This window comes from Mangifera indica, chromosome 1 (genome assembly GCF_011075055.1).
Source record: "Mangifera indica cultivar Alphonso chromosome 1, CATAS_Mindica_2.1, whole genome shotgun sequence".
Lineage (NCBI taxonomy): Eukaryota > Viridiplantae > Streptophyta > Magnoliopsida > Sapindales > Anacardiaceae > Mangifera > Mangifera indica.
This window is the reverse complement of record NC_058137.1, coordinates 6,546,711-6,563,290: the sequence shown is the minus strand read 5'-3', so window position 1 is coordinate 6,563,290 and position 16,580 is coordinate 6,546,711. Positions and strand designations below refer to the sequence as shown.

The 16,580-nt window shown below is 33.5% G+C and overlaps 2 protein-coding genes across 3 annotated transcripts; one reads left to right on the top strand and one right to left on the bottom strand.

Moving 5' to 3' along the window:
* Window positions 1–2,884: 2,884 nt before the first annotated feature.
* Window positions 2,885–6,963, bottom strand: LOC123194496. 2 transcript variants are annotated; one of them, XM_044607725.1, is made up of 4 exons: window positions 6,656–6,963; window positions 4,943–5,763; window positions 3,966–4,400; window positions 2,885–3,387 (listed from the first exon to the last, which is right to left on the bottom strand). In XM_044607725.1, the coding sequence occupies exons 2-4, from the start codon at window positions 5,757–5,759 to the stop codon at window positions 3,209–3,211; spliced, it is 1,431 nt and encodes a 476-aa protein (XP_044463660.1). In that variant the 5' UTR covers window positions 5,760–5,763; window positions 6,656–6,963; the 3' UTR covers window positions 2,885–3,208. The 2 variants fall into 2 exon arrangements, with proteins under 2 accessions (XP_044463660.1, XP_044463651.1); XM_044607716.1 differs by having other exon boundaries at window positions 6,661–6,962.
* A 4,237-nt stretch (window positions 6,964–11,200) lies between these two features.
* LOC123211360 (inositol oxygenase 1-like) lies at window positions 11,201–14,228 on the top strand. The gene is made up of 11 exons (XM_044630050.1): window positions 11,201–11,453; window positions 11,533–11,641; window positions 12,090–12,171; window positions 12,257–12,461; window positions 12,566–12,625; window positions 12,723–12,775; window positions 12,874–12,996; window positions 13,113–13,182; window positions 13,285–13,363; window positions 13,447–13,528; window positions 13,666–14,228. Exons 1-11 carry the CDS (start codon window positions 11,423–11,425, stop codon window positions 13,690–13,692), a joined length of 921 nt encoding a protein of 306 aa, XP_044485985.1. The 5' UTR covers window positions 11,201–11,422; the 3' UTR covers window positions 13,693–14,228.
* The last annotated feature ends 2,352 nt before the right edge of the window (window positions 14,229–16,580 follow it).

Below are 16,580 nucleotides of genomic sequence, written 5' to 3'. Positions count from 1 at the left end.
AAAAAATGAGATAAATATTTTAAGGGTTAGAGTTCTGTTAATTTTAATAGTCTATAGGTAGGTAAATGAGATTTTCAAAATTAATAGAATGAAACTTGAGAAAATCGCGTACTTTGGGTGGGAAATAGTCTTTGGCCTTAATATTACATCATAGGTAAGCCAACACTCGATCGTTTTTCTTCAACCATTAACTCTCAAAATGCATTGTCTTAACAATAGTTTTTGTTTTTATTGTCCTATGTTCTTCACACCATCCTTGGAACCAGAAAATTTGTAGAAGAATATAGGAAAACAAACTGCAACCACTCCCATAGTCATTACTAGCAGAAGCCAATCAATCACATCCAACACCATTCAACACTTAAAAGGAGAACAAGAACTTACTCCCAAAACTATTACGAGCAGAAGAAGAGACCACTTAACACATAAAAGAGTACAGGATTTAAAAAAAAAAAGGCTTTTCCCCGTATCAAATTGTAATACTCAGTGCTTTCTACCAAGCAACTCAGACTTCTCTACCAGGCATTTCAGAAGAGTTTTCTGCACTTCTTTAGGTACAATCACAACTGCATCAATATCTCAGTCTCCTTACTATCTTCTAGAATACTACTTCTATATTCATTAATATTTAATTTGTTTCTAAGCATCACAAATCTACCAGTGGACAATGGTTTGTTAAGAGGTGCCTGCAAAATTTGGCTAAGTTATTTACAATATAAGATAGATCAAGTCCGGCAAAGCTTATTTACAATATAATACAGATCAAGTCCGGTTAATTTGAGATATTGCAGTGCTCCTACAATGTTGGATTTTCAAATTACTTAGTATCCTCTACAAAAAAATTTCTCCTTAAAAATATAGGAGTAAAACAAATTTTGCACTAACCCAGTTGTGTTTTTACAAGAAAATAAGATCACTATTTCATGTAGGTTCTGCCAGCTCTTTACGATGAGCACAACGATTCAATAAACAAAGGCAACATTTATATCTCTGAATCCAATCCTCCTAGGGTGTTACATGCATATTTCAATCAATTTCAAGATGATTTCTCCACATTCCTCAGATCAAGGTCCCAATAATTAGTCGTTGGAGGTCGAATGGTGCTTATCTTGCTAGGAAGAAATGGTTCTAATCACGTTGACACCTTTTGAAAAGAACTAAGGATTCTCCAAAGTTACCAATATGTTGACAAACTACTGCTAGTTATGGTAATTTGTTATTGGTGATGATTTGTTTTTATTTTGGAGTCTTTGGTGGAATTATTTATAGAGATAACAATATTATTTTGAAACTCTCAATGGATAGTTTAAGTGATAAAAGATAAAACTTTATGTATAAGAGAGTATCAATTTAAATCATCTCTGTTGATATATCAAAATTAAACTTTTGACTTACTTGATTCAGTGGTTGTGGGGTTAATCACTTGACCTGAGATTTGTTTTTCTTAATGTAGTTGATTTCAGTCTAATATGATGGTTCAAATTGGGTAGAGTTCCTCGTTATCAAAATATATATATATTATTTTGAAAGAGATCATTTCTTCAACTAGCTATTAGTTTTTTATTTTGTGATTAGTTTTATTTTACAACAGTTTGCTAAATATTTTTAGATATTTTCTTTCCTTCTAGTTGCCTAGTTGATTGTAGGGCTGGATTCGAGCCGAGCCAGCTCGAGCTCGAGCTCGGCTCGGCTAGGTTGGAGCCCGAAACGAGCCGGGCTCAGCTCGGCTCGATCGAGCTCGAGCCGAGCCCGAGCTGGCTCGGGTTGGCTTGGTATATTTTTTTAAAAATTTTTTTATACAAAACGGCGTCGTTTTGATTTTTATATATATACAAAACGGTGTCGTTTTGATATAAAAAACGAGCCGAGCCGAGCCGTTACCGAGCCGAACTGAAAACGAGCCGAACTCGAGCCGAACCGAATTCGGCTCGAGCCGAACTCGAGCCGGCCCTCAAAAAGCCGAGCCGAGCCCGAGCTGGCTGCGAGCCGAGCTCGGCTCGGCTCGAATCCAGCCCTAGTTGATTGTAGGTTGTGTATCTTTATATATAACCCTGTTGTTAGCAGAGCTGTAATCAACATACACACTTCATAAAAGTTTTCATGGTATCAGGGCATGGTTACAAGTTTGGATATTTGATATGCTCGACAGTTTGAACGATTAGGCAGAGTTGAGTCACTATTAGCATTATCATATATGCTAAAATAGAGGACCAGAAATACTCCAAAATGGGATGATGTGAAGAAAAAATTCGACAGGAATGTTGTAAATGACTTTCCACTTGAATAATTTATATTTTGTTTGAACTTTGATATTACATTTTTAACTAACGGGTAACCATCAGTAGGAAAATGTTAAACTTGAGCTGATGCCAACTCCTTTGGACAAGAGTGCTCAATGGTATGCAAACATCATGAAGTAATAAGCAAAACGGAAGGCTCCTTTGACGAGTTCCAGGACCATCCAGTACGGGCAATTCAACTTCACCTTCTTCTATCAGAGGTTCAAATAGCGAGGACGATTTGCCACCCGCGCATGGAGTGGATATGGCCTTCAGACCATTGACCCTATTTGATTCACCTACCACTGATTCAGATTTATACTGAACATTTTGAGGAGAGGTTTTGAGACTCAAATGAGTTAGATGGATGACCGAATCAAAGGGGTTTCAGTGTCCTCCCAATAAGATTTGGTGGCAGCTCTTCAAAACGAGCGGAAAAAGACATCATGTATGTTTTACCATCCATGTAATTATGCAGAACTAAAGGTGTAATAAAATTAAAACACTTACCGCAACCACCGGAGGTAATGATGCTAAGTGCAACAGAAAAACAAATATGGCTTGCAATGCCAATGAAATAATCCAACTCCATCACAACACACAAATAACCAAAACCTGATTTCCACCTTCAAGTCACAGCCGGCCCAAAACATTGAATAGAACAATATCATCAAGCTGTGTCTGTGTGTGAACAAACATGAGCAGTCCCTAAAGTGCACAAAAGCTAAATAAATACTAATCTGATAACCAAGGCTGCCCAATTCAAATTCCAGAACCTCCAAGATTGCCAGTAAGAGTCGTAACTTCAGATATTTGAATTTTTTTATCGGTCTATACATCCTCTGCAAGCAACTGATAAAAGCAAGAAATCCTGGCTATTCACAAACTAGCATGTATGAACTTTTTATTCTCTTTACTTTCAATTTGATTCACTGCTTGGCAGCATCATCGTGCTCAGGCACAACAGGACAACTGCTAGTTGATTCTTTCTGTGTTGGGAGGTAAGACCATACTAAGGCTGCGGTTCCGAAGGTAATTGCGGCAGCAATTGAGCCCCAAATCCATCTCTGCTTTCTTTTCCTTCTTTGTCTATTACGCCGTGCCATCTCTACACAAAATAATAACAGATAACAAAATTAAAAGATGAACTCTTCATTAATGAATCCAATGACACTGAATTTCAGTTTCCTGAAACTCATACCAAGATAGAGATTGTGACCTAGGTTGTATGTGGTAACATGAGTAGGCATACAAGCAGGTACAAACACACAATTTACACAACTATTATTTGATTAAATGTTAAAATAACACAAAGATTCACTGTGTTTGGAAATGGGCCCTTATATATTCAATTGCTTGGCCAGAGAACAAAAAAGATATCCTTGCATCAACAAATCAGGAATTGAGTAAGTAAAAGATAGAAAGTCTTGGCCACAAGCATTATAGAATTCCTTTTGGAAGTCAAGGGAAAGGTAGCATTCGACATATATCCAAAAGCAGATATTATGCCCCAATATTTGCATGTCTGAGCGCATGAATTAAAGAAAAAGAAGAATAACACAATAAAAGTAAAAAATATGACCATAAAGATCAGAGATTGATTATGACCATGATGGCCGGAAAAATAATTTGAACCAACTAATTTTTGAATAGAAAGAAAGATCATCCAAGGTACAGAACTCTCACCTACAGCTTCCTGGTTCCTCTGCGACATTTCTCGATTCATGGCCTCATAATAGTGAAGCCGATCCCACAATCGGGCAATCTCAAAGTTCTTTGCTTCAATCTGAGCTTCCATTTCTGCCTCCATCTCAGCCTTTGCAATGCCCCTCCCAATAGATTCTGATACGAATCGAGCAAGATGAAGTTGTTGGCAAAGCTCTTCTGCAAGATTGATATTTGGTTGTCCATCCTCCCCTACTGTAGAGGGATCTGCAGGCAATATTAATCCTGCGTGAGCTAACTGTTCCCTAACCCTCTGCCACTGACTTTGTACATCATTCAAAGCTTCTTCTGCTTGCTTTCGCTTCTCTAATTCCGTGAGTAAACTTAATCTCATTTCACACAGTTCAGTCTCTTTATCCTGAGGAGAAGACTGAAGCCCACCCTCAGATGATAACTCTGGAGGAATTAATAAAAGTAAGCATTCTTAGCCATATAGTTTAACAATAAAACTGTGATGCTTCAATGCTCTTTGCATGATGACTTAAAAGATTTACATACACAAAGAATAATTACATATTTTCCAAATATCTGGAAATAAAAATCTCATACAGAAACAATTCCAAAGCATCACATATCAAAAATTAACAATGAAAAATGTCCACATGCAGGTGTATACACATCAAAACTCATGATGCAGAGGGCCTGACATCCATATTCTTCAAGTAATAAATTCTATTACCAGACATTGAGAACCAAAACTATGTTCCCTAAAACCCAAACATTTTCTTTCTTCAATTGATACATGTAATTTTACTTAAAATGCAACTCTTGACACTAATTGTTGGCACAAGAATATATGTGAAGATCAACAAAAGAAGGAAAAGATAACTTATGCAGTGACAGTGTCTCCATACAACCAAAAAGAGAGATATAAATGCAAGCATGTGTCCAAAAAGATAAAGTTTTAAATTATAAACAGATAAGTAATGCCCGAATACCTTCCCAAGCATCATAAAACTCTCCCTTTGGAGTAGCAAGCTTTGTAGAACTTTCTGCCCAGGTATTATCTTCTCCATCTGTGTTACTTGCAGCACTCATTGATTCCTGTGGATCAAAAAAATCTTCAAACTCACTATTACTCTCTGATTTTAATCCAATAGGCTTTGGCAAATCATTCTTCCCAGGCAAAGCATTAATCGAGCTGCTGCTTTGGAGTTCCCTGTTACTGCTCTGAAATTGCCTATATCTGCTTCCAGGCTCACCATCATGCACACCATTCACATGCTCTTTTTCTGTAGGACCATCACAGAAACCATTCACATGTTCCTTCACAAGAGTATTCTGGGCATTACTGTTGTGTTTCCCTTCAACAGATCCAGAAATAGTGAAAGAGACAGAAGCACCATTGATTGGATCAACACTCTTTATTTCAGCATTTTTTGTAGCATTCCCAGTGACCTTTTCTTCATCTTTTGGTTCTCCACACAAGGCCACATCTGCCTGTGAGGACTTCTTCACTAGCCGTGGCCCACGCCGCTTGTGATTGATGATGTAAGGTGAAGGAGGAAATGAAGATGGCGAATCAGGAAGTGGAGTTGGCTCAGGAGTTGCGTAGAGTGCTGGTGTTATTGGAGGACGATTCACTTTCCTTCCAATGATCAATGAAGTGTCATTTCTCCTCTCCGACATCAAGTTTGGCTGAGGAGCGGGTTTTGATCTAGAAGGAGGTTTTGAATTAGGAACTGGCATGTCAACAGATTTGGGCTCTCTAGGATCTATCAGCCTATCAAAAGCTACAGCAGTAAACGTTGGCATGGCTCTGCATCATCAAACATTGCTGGTCAGTTTGGCTGTAGAAAAAGCTCAAAAATGGTGAAGCTGGAAATAAATAAACAATAAACAAACATCTCAACCATGTTGTAGCATTCTTAACCAGGAAGAGGTGAAAAAAGTTCAGTTAAGACAAAAATCATATTACTTTTCCTCCTATAAACCTAATGGAGTAAAAGTTAAAACTATTATGCCACACAACAAGCTACTCTAAATTTTATATTTTTTTAAAAACTAGAAGTAGAACAAACATGAATTTAAATTAACCAGCTTTCACAGCTAAACAAAATTGGAACACCAAAATTAAAACTTATATTTTATTAAACTCATACAGCTAAAGACTCAAAATTTCAGCTGAGAAATAAATAAAGCAACTTGGCTCAGCATCTAATTACAAACCAGAACACGAAAAGCTGCACAAAATTTAACAGCTGATGCACCTTCCTAAAATAATCTTAGAAATCAAACAGACAGTAACATTCGAAGTTTGAAAAAAAAATAAATAAATAAATAAATAAAAACTATACAACCAAGAAATAAATTCAGTTCTCCGGCTCGCAGCCTTTAGAAACAAAAAAACTGAACAAAATTCAAATTCTTACTTATTTTTCTTATATAAAAGAAACCGAATAAATGGTAATATTCCATATGAAAAAATAAAAATATACAGAGTTACGGCTATCCAACTAGCAGATAATGATAAATAGTAAATACAGACGACAATAACTCAACAAAATTCAAAAAATAATTCACTATTCTTAAAAAGTCTCAAGTTCTCAACAATCAAACAGCGCCTAAAATTCAAACGTCTACAGAACCAAAAAATAAAAGCAGACAGAAAAATACGATGAAAAATGAAAAGAAATCGGAAAGAATACAACGTTACCCTGAATAAGAAAGAAAACCCTAGAAGCAGTAAGTTAGTGGATAGATCAGAGACGAGTCGGGGACTAATTATATATAAAACCGCATGTTTTAAGGAAACGTAAAGCGAATCTTTTTCGTTGTGGTTTGCTTCGCTGTTTCTCTGACCGTCAAAAGAGTGTGGGAAACGACTCCGCCAAGCTTTTATCGCAACGACCGCCTCTCTCTATCTATATCTCTCTTCTTTTCTCTCCGCAAATGTTTGAGTTGCCTTTTTTTAAATTTTTTTGAATTTAAATTTTCTATGTTCAGCTCTGATTCTGGGTGGGCACGCACCTGTTATGCACACTTAGCTACCCTCTTTAGGCCATATTTGTTCATGAAACGACATCGTTTGAGAGTTCTTCATGCTTAATGTTTTAAAAGACCTAGCAAAGAAAAACTAAAAGAATCATGAGTGACGTCAGCAAGACATAGCGGCTTATGTGGATGGGGTTAATATAATTTCGATAAAAACTATTTCTATAATTTTTTACATAAATAATAATATATTATTTTATAATTAAATATTAATTTATTTTTAATTTTTAATTATCTAATTATATAATAATATATCATTATTATTATATAAAATTATACATATAATATTATTTATATAATTTTTAATAATTAAAATATAATTAATTTGGAAATATTCAAATTATAGGCTAAGCAAACAATTTGGTAAATAAATCTGTAGAAGAAAAAAAAAAAAGAAGACGAAAATGAAAAAAACGAAATATAATATGAAATTTTTTACTTGTGTAGATTTTTATTTGAGGGTGATGAATCTGATTTAATGATCAATTTAATTGAATTAATAGTGGGTATTTCATAGTAATGGCATGAATGGTATTGGTTGAGATTAATTTGCCCTTATTAATTTAGGCCAAAGAACTATTTCCCACCCAAAGTATGTTTTTTTTTTTAAATTTCTTCTCGTTAATTTTAAAAATCTTATTTACCTACTTATAAACTGTTAAAAAAATAATTTCAAAAATAAAATCATCTCTAACGGAGATATTTTCATCTCTAGTCTAATAAAGATGAATATTACAATGATAAAGACAGATATTTTCTTCTTTAACAAAGATGAAGACATCGCCTTTGTCATCGATAAAGATGACGGCTTCTTCAAGGCGACTACTTACCCCAATCCAATTACAATTGCAATATTGTAACTCCCAACTTCCAAGCTTCTGCTCTTGATCAGATTCCTCTAGTCTAGAGCCTGGAGTGTAGAATCACGGATTTTGGTGAAACTTTCACGTGCTGCTTTTAAATTTCCTATTCTAGTTATGAAATGGGCCACCGTGATGGCACTAATGGCCCGAAGATCAAATCTAAGTTTAAAGTATATTCCTAACCCAACCAAGGGACCAACCATACTCTAATTTTTATATTCTTCTTAATTTTAGACAAAATGATTAGCAAATAATTGTCCCTCGTATTCAATCATTCACTAACAATTTTGATATTTATCAAATTATACAACAAACTTTTTTATATAATTTTGTTTACATAAAAATAAAGGGAGAAAAACACGTAAAATATATTTAAATTTGTAAAATGATTTATTATTTGAAAAAAATTATAAAAAAGTGAGTTCCCCTGCTTTAAGTACATAATTAGAAAATTAAAGGTCTTAATCTCTAAAATCTAAGACGACTCAAGTCTTGATGCAAAATGACTAAACTTGAAACTCCTCTCCATCTTAATCATGCATTTTGATAATGACTATTCTACCCCTATATAAATAATTTGGTAATAAAAAAGGTCATTCGAATGAGATCGTTTCTTCAAAATTGAACTAACTATACTAAATAGGAGAAATATCGGATATAATAATCAATCTCATAACCATTAAATCAAGAAAGTCAAAAGTTTGATCTTATATATTTTTTTTTTTGCCACTTTCAAGAGTTGAATCAACTGCATCGGATAAAATAAACTCTGGATTCAGTGACCGATCTTACAACTACTGAATCAGATAAGTCAAAAGTTTGATCTTAACATATTATCAGATGAAATATGAACTTATACGCTCTTATACATGAAATCTCCTCTTTTGACACTTAAACTATCCTTTGAGATATATACTCATGTATATTGGCTTCATCTATTTTCTACTTGAACACAAACTATACATCTTTATTTAAGTTCAAAACCTAAATTTTAAATTAGATTAAGATTTGATATCAATGAAGAATGTGGTAAATTATGATTGGTTATAATAAGAATAATCTAAGATTTAATTGCTTAACCAATTCCATGAAATTATCAGCAAATGAGAAAAATCTCTTATACTCAAAAAAAATAAAAAAAATCTTCGAGGAAATCTAAAAAAAATAAAGTAGCCCCTATTAAATTACAAAACAATAATCCTATTTGCTTCTAAATCTGGCAACCATCTTCAGTATCAAACGTGTATTACACGGCATATTTTAATTGCTTCAAATATAAGATATAATTACAGGGGGTTAATTAAAAATTTCACACAAGACGAGATTTCCTCCAATTTTATGGGAGGATAATCTTCCACTAATTTTGGTTCAAACTTGATTAGGAAAAAAGGTAAAAGAAATGTGAAAAAGGAAAAAAAAGGTTGATCTATTGGAGGGCATTTCAGTCTCTGTATATATAATTTGGTTAACACTGAATTTTCTTACTGTACTAACACAAATGTTAATTACCAAAAAGAAAGAAAGTGAAGAGAAGAAAAGAGAAGAGATGATGGTTGTTGGATGTTCAAGGGTTTCATTAGATCACAATGAAAAACCTTTCAATTGGGTTAAATTTGGAATGATAAGGGTTTGGGTGTTGTGGAATGCGGATGAGTTGGGATCTTTTGAGAATTGGGGTTGTGGAATTGAGTTTTTGAGTTCTAAAGATGCCTAGATTATGGTGGTTGAATAGTTTTAGTTTGTGCGTGGAAGAGGATGGCATATTTAGAATGGTTTTATGTAGACACCACAACCAACAAAACGACAACAAAGAGGATTTCAAGTTTGTTTGAATAAAAAATTATCATGATGCTTGTGAATTGTTCTTCCACGGTCATATTTATTTGGTTTTTTAGTGTTCAATTAAGAACTTTTATTGGATAATGATTATCATGATTAGGAGATACAACTGCCAATGATGAATTTGTTTATCAAGGAAGGGTTGTTGTTATCTTTATCGTTAGATGTCCGTGAACTCCAAGGATTATTGGAAAAACGTATTTTGTTTGGATATCTAAAAAACAATTTAGTTGTTCTAAATTGCCCAAAAAGCAACTTGATTGGGTCACCATCATCGTTAAAAATGACAAGATCATCAAAGCGATGGCTCAAGTTTCATGATTTACATAAATGATACTAAAAAGTACTTGTATGTTTTTCTTAACAAACAAAGAATAAATTCTCCTCTAGATTTGAAACTGAAATAGAGTACAATTGATGTCAAAGTCACTAGTAAAATAAATGCAATATTGACACACAAAGTATTTAATGTGAAAATAGAGACATGAAACAAGCACTACTTGGATTGACTCAACTCGATTATTGTAAACAAATAGACTCATTGTAGTACTACATACTATGCTTCATATTTTTTGTGTGAAATTTGAGTGGAAGATTTTCAAACACGTCAACATTGCTTGTGTAAAGAATCACTAGGACGAATTCAACTAATATTCATCAACCCACAGATAAGATTTATCATTATCAGTTGAAGTATACAAGTCAAAATTTGTGTAAAATACACTACTATAGTGACATTAAGAATAAAAAAATGAACTCTAATATCAACGACAATAGTATGAAATAAATGTGAATAGAAAGTTAGACAAAATGTGATTATTTAATGTGATTCGACCCACTGTTTAAGAGTTTATATTCATGATTATGATATTATTAACTTAAGGAAATGTTGTGATCGAGTGAGTATAAAGATTATAAGAGGTGGCTTGAGAATGACTTTACAATGGATAGAAGTCTTTAAGGGAATTATTAAATTTAAGAGCCTTGTTGTCCAATTTAAGGAAAAAACGGATCTAATCTTAAGATATTTGATTTCATACATGTTTTGTATCTCTCTTTTTTCTTGATGACCCTTAATATCTCTAGGATTCAGAAAAATGTTATAATGTTCTCAATTACAATTCTAAACTTAAATTCAAAAATTAACTTTCAAAACATTTGCATTAGAGATTTGATATCCATTTTTTAAGTCAATAGAGCAAAAGGTTGGGTATTTCTATTTGAAAAACGTAAAGGATCAAAATGTTACAAATCGAAACCTTAGGGACGAATGTGACATTTCAATAAGTACTGTAGGAGAAAGAACAACCCACCGTACATTTCCATGAAAAAGCCAAGAGATTGGACAAAGACAAAAATAGTGAGTAGATGCCACATCAGATGGGTCCCATCCGACAGTTCTAAACCGTAGAAAAACTTGATAGCTGAGTCAGCCATACGTCAAGTGGACCCGTTAAGTATAAAAATATCAAAGAGTGCCAGCAAGAAGTTTGCATGCGCTCGCACTACTTGGCATCGGCCTAAGCTCTCTCGGTTTAGCGGTTTTACAGAATTTCATACAAGGACTTAATCGGAGTCCTTGTCGACAAAATATGGCAAGGACACACATAATCGTAATTCTCAGGGAAGGACTTCCCGGCTGCTATAAATACTGCCCAGTTTTCACCACCAAAATGCATCACAAACACTCATCCTTCCTCTTGTTTAGCCGTCTAATTCAGAATGGCGATTCTTGTTCTGCACTCTGAATCAGGTATTCTAAATTTTCTTTTCTTTTATGTATTTGTAGTTTTTTGTTTTTTTCAATTGTTTATTTTATTTCTTCAATACAGGAGTAGTTGCGAGCGATGAGGAGCAGAATGTTTCTGCAGAAGAACAAGAATTGATTTTGGAGGAAAGATTCTTGGTCCCCAACACAAATTCCTTCGGCCACACTTTCAGGTTCTCCTCTTTTAATTCCTGATATCATCGATGTGCATTCTTTTGTATTATAGACAGATCTATGTCTTTTAAAATTATTGAAATTTTCAGATCATCAATTTCTCTGTTTATTGAAATCGTTCCAGACTAGATGAATCTGTTAAATTTCATGGGATATACACCTTTTGCTTGTTATTGGAGAATTTATGCGCATGATATATATTTAGTTTTTTCATGGTACTGAAAAGTCTAAAGATTATAAACAATGGATAATAAATTTTTATTAAATATCATGAATAATAATACTTGCTTGGTTTTTAAAGCATTTATGAAAAGATATTTCCGAGTTTTTTATGCAGGGATTTAGTGTAACTCAATTACCAAATCCTTGGGATTTATACGTATATACAATTTTTCGCCCTAGATCTATATTGTAGTTGTAACCTCTTTAACTTGCAATGTCAAGCAGGGATTATAGTGTGGAAAGTGAAAGGCAAAGAGATGTCGAGGAGTTTTACAGAACTCAACATATCAACCAGACATACGACTTTGTAAGCAAGTTTACTTTGGATGTTATTATATTCCAAGAACTGTCATTTATTTTTATTTTTGTAATTCATGAACAACCTTTGGCAGGTGAAAAGGATGAGGGAAGAGTATGGCAAACTAAATCGTGTAGAGATGAGTATATGGGACTGCTGTGAACTTCTTAATGAATTCGTTGATGACAGTGATCCTGACCTGGACGAGCCTCAAATAGAACATCTACTTCAGACTGCGGAGGCCATCCGAAAAGATTATCCTAATGAGGATTGGCTGCACTTAACTGGCCTCATACATGGTGTAACTTCTCTTGATATTTTAATTAGGGAGACAAATATTTACTAAAATTAGCCATGTGGCTGGAGAAGCAGTTGGCTAACTTTTATTGTTAATGTATCTTAGATCTTGGAAAGGTCCTTTTACATCCAGATTTTGGAGAGCTGCCTCAATGGGCAGTCGTGGGTGAGTTACCTGATTACATTATCGAATAAAACAGACTTAAGTCATTAGAAAGCTCATGGCTTATTGCTTAATTTACTAACCAAGATTATAATTACAGGTGATACATTCCCAGTTGGATGTGCGTTTGATGAATCAATTGTTCACCACAAGGTCTTATTTTGTACACATGAATCACTGTAATACTTGAAATTTTACTTATTTAATTTCTTTTTCAATAGTTCTTATATCACTGTGGCATGGTCCTGCAGTATTTCAAAGAGAATCCAGACAATAGCAATCCTACTTACAACTCTAAATTTGGAGTTTATTCAGAAGGCTGTGGACTAAACAATGTGATGATGTCATTCGGGCACGATGACTACATGTACTTGGTATTATTTCTGTTCTTTCTATTGTAAAAGATTGTAGCTCTGCAATGCCAATTAGATATGTATACTTTCTATTAATACAACTACAAATGACATAGTTATTGGTTCCCATTTTATAGGTAGCTAAGGAGAATAAGACTACTCTACCATCAGCTGGTCTTTTCATAATCAGATACCATTCTTTCTATGGTGAGAAACTAGAGAAATTGAGGAATTTCCATTTATTAGCAAGCCACGTCAAAAGCCATTCTTCTGACTAGCTTATGTTAATTGAACTAATTTATCTTGCAGCTTTACACAGGGCAGATGCATATAAGCACTTAATGAGTGAAGAAGACGTTGAGAATCTCAAGTGGCTGAAAATATTCAAGTATGCATGTTTTACAATGTTTAGGCATAGAAAGATCACTGTTATGTATGAAATTTCTAATTAATTTTGCGTTAAATATGCAGCAAGTATGATTTGTACAGCAAGAGCAAAGTTCGGATTGACGTAGAGAAGGTCAAGCCATACTATCTTTCCCTCATTGAAAAGGTAAACACCAGTTTATATGCCCATGCTTTCAACAAGAATTGGAAAAAGAAAGTGAACTGTGTTATTTTTGCAACCGAAATGTAATTCAATTATAATAATTTAACTATTCTAAGACAAATTAAATTACTCTGTTGCAGTATTTTCCAGAAAAGCTAAGGTGGTAAAGATTCCGTTTTCTAGGCGTTGCTCAACTCTTTAATCTTTATTTCCTTCTTGTGTATTGGGATTGGGTGCTGAATCGGAGATGGAGGCAGGCGGCTCTTTTTTTTTTTTCTTTTCATTTTCAGTAAGTATTTGTAATGAGATGATGCAATTACGTAGTAATCTATGGATCCATTTAGTTTGCATTCTCTTTCGAGTTTATTGTTCTTGAATAATAGAAAAGTGAGGTAAATTAAGTGAAAAGTTTGCAAGCTTGCATTGTGCGGTTGTGGTTACGGATGCGCGTATTTGGTAAGCTCTCAAAGACACAGCGGTGTGGGTTGTCACCATCTCCAAAGACTGGGGATTGGAAAAGTTTTGGTATGAGACAAGAACAGAGCAGCGACAAACAAACTTTGCAGTGGTCCAAAAGATAAGACATTTTTCATTAAATCTCATAATTGAAGATCCTGTAACAACCACTCGTCTTCTTTGATCCCTTCATTGATTGCTACTGTACTTTTATGTTTCCAATTCCATCATACAAATTTTCATCAAACATTAGGATCTATAAGTATGATTCATCAGTGAATAAAACTAAGCTAAAATACTTATTCCCACTGAACGTTTGGTGAAATTCCAAACTTATAATATTAACTTTCAAAAATTCAAAAACCCACCTTTTAGTTAAAATTTACTATTACAATTCAAGGTAAAAATGTTATTTAATTTAAAATATTAAAAAAATTAAAAATTTATCACATTTCTTTCAAGGTTTACAAACCTAAAATGTACTCCCACCTGAAGTTTCTAAAGTTTGAAAAGTAACATTCTTCCCTCTAGGTTTTTTATCCTTCTCCCTGACAACCACCGCTCTCACCTTCAAAGATTAGAAAATGACGAAGTGTTCCCTTGGTTGGGAAGAACGACCACTGTTTAGTCTATTCCTTGGGTTTTCGTTGGAAAGTGACGAAGCATCGACGAAAATGATGAAGTTTTATCATGCTCAGTTCCATCGACGTCTTACTTCATTGAGCTTAAGCCTCAAATAACTTTAGGGAGACACTTCATCGTGCGACAGGATGACAAGATGGGTGGAAAAGCATTGCACGATCTTCCTTCTTCAATTCGACCATTGAGATATGTGGATGATGAAGGGTTGCTGACAAGATCTGCGGATCTATTAGCTTTCCTTCTTCTTCGACCATTAATGGAAGATGAGTGGGAAGGTCGACTCTTATCGTTGGAGAATATACTGGAAAAAATAGAAAGCTTAAAGGTGAAATGACCACTTTTTAAACTTTGGATGAAAGAAAATTGTTTGTTTTCAAACTGGAGGGGAGATAATATGATAAAACTTTAGGTTTTAAAATTTTTTTATTAAACGACGATTTTACCTCTAACTTTAACTGAAAATTTTAACAGAATTTTGTTCATAGATAAAACTTTGAGATTTTAAAAGTTGGAATGTATGAATTTGAGTTTACACCTAATCTTGGGTGGGAACAAGTCCTTTGGCCATAAAACTATGTGTACGTTATTTCTAATATTTAATTGAGTATTAAGATGATATGTCATCAAACGATTGATTATTTTGAATAAAAAATAAAATAACATATTTGTGTATCTAATTCAATACCTACAAAGCATGAGACATACAATATTACTATTTATGAAAACATTCATCTTCTTCATATAATATTATTATTATCAATAAAACTATATGTACCTATTTTGAGTACATAAATATGAACACATTTATATATGTTATCATATTATTTAATAATTTTAAATTAATAATAAAATAGTATTCAATTATATAATAACAAATATAAGAATCTATGAAACAGATGACACAACAAAGTTTCACGTTTATAAATAGTGGTAGAATCTATGTTAATACAGAGATGCGTTAGCTCTCATCTCACTCAATGCACAAAATTGACAATTCTGATTTGTGATTGTAGTAAATGGTATGATTTGAAATCTAAATTTTCAGGAAAATTTGGGTTGTTAGCAGAAAGATTGGGATGGATCTTCCTTTCCCCACCAGTCCATTAGTTTTAATTCAATGCGATTTTAACCCACGGTTATATATAGACTCCAACTTCAATTTCCCAATGCCGACATTCAAGATTTACAAATTTCCCAATGTCAACCTCTTTCAATTTTGACGCAGTTGTGACACAAAGATGACTGCATACTACAGCGATTCAATTTAAATTTCGACCTCAAAATGATGTTGAAGGTCGAAAGTTCACCAAACTTAAATTCGACTTTTGAAAGACAATATTAGAGATTTTTAAATTTATTTCAAAATTTATTGGATCAATTAAGAATCCTAAATTAATTGGACAAATTGTCAATTTCAAAAGAACCCTAATGTGGATTTAATCTCTAATTTTAGAATCAATAAATCTTTCATATTCATAATCGAATGCATCTAGCTTTGAAATTACATGTAAGAATTCAATTTACATAAACAAATAATTTCAATCAAAATTATAGAATCAGTGCAAGATTATAAAATACTAAATTAAAAACTTATAGGATTATAGGAATACCTGAATCACCATGCATTCTGAATCCATAAAGCTCTTGAACTTACCTATGTTATTGTAATTGGTCTTTCTTTTTTGAAACCTTCCTAAATGACAACTTCTCATAGAAAAAACAGTTATATTATGGTTTCGAAGAGGGGATTTAACCATTATATAATAGATTATTAAACCCACATCAAAAGTTCACAAATCAAGAAATTCAGTAACATTTCTTTACCTGCTCACTCAATTCTTTCATTTAATGATTTCATCACATTCTGGTGGGTGAAAATTTTACTGTTCTTCCTATGAAGTGCATTGATAACTGATTATATGATATTCCCTACGAAATAGTTGGATCATCAAGGTTA

Excerpts from the sequence above, each read along its gene's own strand:
- LOC123194496 (XM_044607725.1), bottom strand. The coding sequence starts at position 5,759 with ATGCCAACGTTTACTGCTGTAGCTTTTGATAGGCTGATAGATCCTAGA. Across the intron at positions 4,401-4,942 it reads GTTTTATGATGCTTGGGAAG|AGTTATCATCTGAGGGTGGG; the intron begins GTATTCGGGCAT and ends TAATTCCTCCAG. Across the intron at positions 3,388-3,965 it reads GAGGAACCAGGAAGCTGTAG|AGATGGCACGGCGTAATAGA; the intron begins GTGAGAGTTCTG and ends TATTTTGTGTAG.
- LOC123211360 (XM_044630050.1), top strand. The coding sequence starts at position 11,423 with ATGGCGATTCTTGTTCTGCACTCTGAATCAG. Across the intron at positions 11,454-11,532 it reads TGTTCTGCACTCTGAATCAG|GAGTAGTTGCGAGCGATGAG; the intron begins GTATTCTAAATT and ends TCTTCAATACAG. Across the intron at positions 12,997-13,112 it reads ACGATGACTACATGTACTTG|GTAGCTAAGGAGAATAAGAC; the intron begins GTATTATTTCTG and ends CCCATTTTATAG.